Consider the following 6,151-nt stretch of genomic DNA (forward strand, 5'->3'; position numbering starts at 1 on the left):
CTGTGCGGCGGCGCAGCAGCGTCGATGGCCCTGTCTTCTGCTGCGCACTCGGGCCCCCGTTGCAGGCCCGTAGCAATTTGCTTACATTCGGCCTTCCTGCGTTGGTGTCTGTCCTCGGACACTCATTTGAGAATCCATGGTCCCAGCTCGCGTCACGACCTCTCGCCGCGTAATCGTCGGTGGGTCCTGCCTCGTGTCGGTGAACATGGTTGCGTCTGTTGAAGGTCGATCCACCATAACTGACTCAGATACATACCCCGGCATGACCCAAGATCAGTTCGTATTAACCGAGTTAGACCGATACTCCCGTATCGACCAAACCCAGTCCGTAACAGCCGACTCAGCTGACAATCGTCGTGTCAACCAAGCCTAGCCCATAGTAACTGACATGGCTAGGCACCGTAATGCCAACCAAGACCAGTCCGTAATAGCCGAACCGGACCGACGCTCTCGCGTCAGCCAATTCAGCCCGTAATAACCGACTTAGCCGAACACCGTTGCGTCGACCAAGCCTTTTTTTTTACGTGTGGAAATCCTTTATGGATACCCGGGCCCCCCTCTGGGAAGGGAGTTTACAAAGTGGCCCGGGTTATGTGGGACTGCCCCCCTAGTGGCGATCGGGTGTGGCCGCTGGCATTGCGACCGCTGGGCTTACCGCACTAAAACCACACGGTGACCTGCGCGGTGCTGTAACTTGGGGGACGCCCAGGACTTGGCAGAGCCATTACTTCTGGACGCCCCCCGCACCGGCCCGCCGTTTGACGGGCGGGCCCTCGCGCACCCTCCCCCGGTGTTATGGGGGGAGGGGGGACTCCCCCCGCGGGGGGAGTCCACTACTCTTCTGGACGGCAGAGGCGGTCACAACCTCCACCGCCCGCCTCCGTGGAGGCAGGGCCTGACGGGAACCCCAGCCCGCCAGTCCCAGGCCACCTCCGGCGGCGACCAAGCCTAGTCCGTAATGTGAATATCATTCATTCACTCGTCCTGAACCGTGATCCACGGTTTCATCCGGTCTGCTGCTGCGACCGTTCGTTTCCGCCTGTGTCCCTCGCGTAAATCTTCTACCTCATAACGATCGTTAATCAGTACCTTGCGAACTCGGAACGGGCCCTTAAACTTTGGATATAGTTTTCGGCTAGTGCCCGTGGCTGGTTCGCTCGTGATTTGTACCAAAACCAGGGTACCCTCGTCGTATTTTGTTGCATCCCGGCGCGTCCGGTCGTAGCGCTCCTTTTGCGCGCGTTGTTCCTTGCTGGTATGCGCCTTAATGTCGTCGCGTAACTCGTTAAAGTCCAACCGATGCACCACGTCCTGTATTTGTGATAGCAGCGGCGCTTCAGCGGCGCTTCGAGTCTCACAGCCAATGAGCGCTTTCGTTGGCGTCGTATTTATGCCCTTGTTGTAAGTTGTGTTCAAGGCACTCTGGATCTTCTTGACGGCCAAATCCCAATCACGCGGATCATGTCCGGCTGTGGTAGTCGCCAGGGCTTGTACAATCGTCTTATTGTACCGCTCGCACTGACCGTTGGCTCGTGGTGTGGCCACAGCGTTCAGCACGTGTCTTATTCCGTAGGTATTGCAAAATGTGCGAAACGTCTGGGACGTGAATGTTGTTCCTCTATCGCTGATGATTCTGCTAGGAACTCCGAACAAATGAATTATGTCAGTTAAGATCTTGACAACATAACTTTTTTTGACTTTTTACCGGCTCGATAATCGTAAACTTGGTAAATGCGTCTACCATTACCAGAAGATACTTGTTGTGCTTCCGACTCGTTTCGAAAGGTCCAACGTGGTCAATATGCACCGTGTGAAATGGTACAGGTATCTTCTCAATGATATTTAGTTTGCATTGTTTCTTACCGGCTGTGTTCTTATAATATGCGCAGTTTATACAAGCGCTTATATATTTGGTTATAAAACGTCTCATACCTGCGAACCAGTAGTTACGCTTAACACGTTCTAGCGTCTTTTCTACGCCAAGGTGTCCAGCGTCATCGTGGCACAACCGGCAGATTTGCATCCGTGCATCTCGCGGCACTACCCATGCCTGAGTATGGTCGTCCAACCGCCTGTATACCTTATCGTCCTTGAGGAGATATTCCTTGAAGTAATGCTTGGTCTCGTTCGTTCTCTTCTTGTCCAACAAGATCGTCCGTATACGTGATATCTGATCGTCCTGTAGCTGGGCCGCCAGTACCCAATCACCCTCGGTTATGTCGACCTGCAATACTTCTAATGATACTTGAATCGGGTTGCGACTAAGTGCATCCACGTGCGCCATCCTAGTCCCGGCACGATGCTCGATCTCGAAGGTGTACTCTTGTACCTCCAACCACCATCGGCCAATTCGTGGAAGTAGGTCCCGCTTGGCGAAAGTCGTACGTAAGGCGTTGCAGTCGGTTACGACTTTAAACTTTGTGCCCAAAAGGTAAACTCGGAAGTGTCGCATGGCAAATACAACGGCCATCGTTTCCAATTCGTAGGAGTGATAGCAACGCTGGTCAACAGTAGTGTGCCGACTATAGTATGCTACCACCGCCATCCCACCATCGACTCGCTGCAACAGAATAGCTCCTATACCAATCGCGCTCGCGTCAGTATGTACTTCTGCAGGGATCTCCGGGTTAAATATCGCCAACACCGGTCGTGTAGTCAATTTAGTTTTGATCGTATCAAATGCTCGTTCATGTTCGTTTTTCCACTCCCAATGCGAATTCTTCTTAGTTAGTCTTGTCAGAGGCTCAACGATCGTTGCAAAATTTTCGACGAACCTCCTAAAATAGCCGGCCAACCCTAAAAACTGGCGTACCTGTTTTACCGACTTCGGCGCTTCCATATCTAACACGGCCTCGATTTTACGTCGTCCAGGTCGAACCCCGTGTTCGCTAATTTCTCGCCCTAGATATTCTATGGACCTCGTGAAGAAAAAACACTTCTCTAGCTTTAAAGTCAAGTGATGTCTACGCAACGCATCCAATACCTGTCGTAATCGTACCATGCCCTCCGCTATAGTCTTTGACGGTATAATAATGTCATCCAAATAAGGGAACGCAACCTTTAAATCGCCTAATACGTTGTCCATCAAGCGTTGAAATACTGCTGGCGCGTTAGCCAGTCCGAATGGCATACGCAAAAACTCGTAGTGGCCCTCCGGTGTCACGAACGCCGTCTTTTCTATTGACTCTGCCGCTACCGGCACCTGATAGTACCCTAAAGCTAAATCTAACCCGGTAAAATACCGATAGCCCCTTAGCTTATCAATTTGCTCCTCAATCAACGGCATTGGATATTTGTCCTTAATTGTGACTAGATTCAACTTCCTAAAATCCACGCACATACGATATTCACCGTTCTTCTTTTTCACAAGTAAGATCGGACTAGCGTATGGCAAATTTGATTCCCGGATAATGTTATTAGTTAAAAGTTCCCGGATAATCCCTCTTACGACTTGCTTCTCAGCCTCTGCTAAACGATATGGACGATAGACCACAGTAGGTCTTTTATCGAATACGCCACGCAATCGCGAAATTCTCGGATTAAATCTACGCACGCTGGCTTCGCCTCCTCGCTCTCAACATTGATGTTCACCGCGTCGTTTGTAATTTCTGCAAAGTTTACGTCCCCGATAGCCTCGAGTTCCGTGTCAAGTGTAGGCAATTGTTCGAGCGTTAACTTATTTCCCCGTTTTATAGAGACAATGTGCTCCTGTTCTAAGAAATCGCGGCCGACTATGATGTCGTAAACGAGCTGGTTATCCGGTACCACCACGGCGTCAACCTGGGCGGTCGCGTTCATGACTCGAATATTGCAAGCTGCCGCCTGATTACTCGTTGCGACCTGCCCTGCAAAACCTCTTAGCACGGGTGTAATGGATATCGGTATATTCCATCTTTCGGCAACAGATTTTCTTAGTAAGCTACAGCTACTTCCCGTGTCTAACAGCCCGTCGATTTTATGCCCGTTCACAATCACCGGCCTTTCATACAAATTCGCCGAGCGTTTTCGTTCCGTTACGGCATTCACGTCCTTTCTAGAAGCGCATTTATCGGCGTTGTGTCCCAAGCGGTGACACTGTTCACACTCTATGCGAGGCATACGACATTTCTTCGCGATATGACCCTCCTTACCACAATTAAAACATTTTACCGCATTAGTATTACCGTCTGTTGGTTTGGTGTTTTCGTCCTCCTTAACTTGCGATTGATTTATCGCGCGCCCCGACGATTGACTTTTTCGCTCGTTTCTAAAACTAGACATCGCCGCGGTTTTGTTCTTCTCACCTTTCGAAGAAAGATTACCTAACGTCATCATATAAACGTATAACGCGTTCGCGTCGCAATGTTGAGCGGATCGTACGGTTCTAGCTACACTCTCGTCAGTGATTCCGCCGATTACTGCATCAATAAGATACTTGTCGGGTATAATGTCTAACTTACGCATTTTGTTCAGTTTCTGAAAGCAATAATCCCCGAGTGCTTGACCGGGTGCACTTTCGTACAACGCGGCTTCCTTGAATAATTTGCTGAAAGGGACTGACTTACAGAATTGTTGTTTAAGGGATTCTTTCATTTCCGTCCACGTGATAGCCAGTCGTGGTCGCGTATCGTACCATTGTCGTGCATGGCCTTTTAGGCGACCCGGCCTTTTAGTCGCATAACGGCCGTGTCGTCCCAGTCGTATTGCGTGGCTAAGTCGTCCACGTGCTCGATCCATTTTTCAATTACCAAATCCATCCTTCGATGGATCGAATATAGGTATCATCTGCTCGTCTCCTCGATGAATGCACGAGCCTCGTGTGCTCGATCGTCGATCCAAACTTTCTACTATGCGTTCCAGTCGTTCGAAACGCTCTTCTCTTTGCCTCTTATCCTCGTGCGATGACGGGGAACGTGCATGGCGGTCTCTTCGTCTCTTATCCTCGTGCGATGACGGGGAACGTGCATGGCGGTCTCTTCGTCTCTTACCGCTTTCTTCACTGTCCCGACGCGACGTGACTTATGGCGACCCATCTCGTCGCTACCGGCGTAGTAATTCTATTTCAATAGGCCGATCAACTATAGGCACGTACTCGTTCCTCGTGTATCCCACTTCTGATATGTAAGAAAATACGTAGAGTAGGTAGAGCTATATCGCAGGAACTTTATTCTCGTGTTCAAACTATAAGCTTTCCGTTCGTCCGAATCGGTTCTCGACAAAAGAATCGTGTACACGTGCGTCGTCACTGGTTTTTACGTGTCGAGTCCGGTCCATCCCCTCCACGTCAAATCCTTGCGGCGGCGCAGCAGCGTCGATGGCCCTGTCTTCTGCTGCGCACTCGGGCCCCCGTTGCAGGCCCGTAGCAATTTGCTTACATAGGTTTTTTCAACTTTAATCAAGATATACTCACATTTATAGTTTTATGTATCAATATTTGCAGGTTATGTTCATAGTGTTGTGTATTAAAATTCGATATGAAAATTCTAATGTATATTTTATGTTGCTCTCAATTCTCTAGTATCACTTCATAGCTGATATGTGGGAAAAACCACGCGTAGACGGAACAAAAAAATTGAAATGTAATGCTGTCCCAACAATATTTGGAGATTTAGTGTATCAAGTGAAGGAAAAAGTTAATGAAAGTTAGTGTGTAATAATTATTATCATAAAGATATCACCAGTGCAGTAATGATTAACAGGTACAATTTCTTTTTAGAAGTTGTAATAGATGTTGACACAGAAGAAATTGTTTTAGTACAAACAGATTCTTCGACAAAAGAAGTTCATATACTTCCAAATAAAAGAAATTGTGAGTTATCTTCCATCACATCTGAAGTTGTTATAGAAAAATCTGAACTACCAGAACCAATGAATACAGGTATGTAGTATGCTTTGTTATGCTTTGTAGTTATGCTTTGTAGTTATGCGTTGTAGTTATGCTTTGAGTTCTTCGCTTTTCTTCATTTGGATTTTATAAAATTTATCTTCATTATTTAACCTTCTAAACTTTGTCTAAATATTTAGATGTATTAGATGATACCGAGCAAGAGCAACATCATTCACAAATACTTAGTAGTACAGAAATCTTGAAAGATCAGATAGAACATCCGATAAAAAACGATTTAAATAATACAGAAGAAGTAAGCGAGGATAATCAACAGCAAGAATGGAA

At 47.8% G+C, this 6,151-nt stretch overlaps 1 protein-coding gene across 1 annotated transcript; it reads right to left on the bottom strand.

The window, feature by feature from the left end:
• Positions 1-975: 975 nt before the first annotated feature.
• LOC105558128 (uncharacterized protein K02A2.6-like) lies at positions 976-4,762 on the bottom strand. Its single transcript, XM_012005653.1, has 3 exons — positions 3,554-4,762; positions 1,933-3,500; positions 976-1,643 (listed from the first exon to the last, which is right to left on the bottom strand). The coding sequence occupies exons 1-3, from the start codon at positions 4,714-4,716 to the stop codon at positions 976-978; spliced, it is 3,399 nt and encodes a 1,132-aa protein (XP_011861043.1). The 5' UTR covers positions 4,717-4,762.
• Between the last annotated feature and the right edge of the window lie 1,389 nt (positions 4,763-6,151).

This window comes from Vollenhovia emeryi, unplaced genomic scaffold, assembly GCF_000949405.1.
Source record: "Vollenhovia emeryi isolate VEMERY1.0 unplaced genomic scaffold, V.emery_V1.0 DF939378.1, whole genome shotgun sequence".
NCBI lineage: Eukaryota > Metazoa > Arthropoda > Insecta > Hymenoptera > Formicidae > Vollenhovia > Vollenhovia emeryi.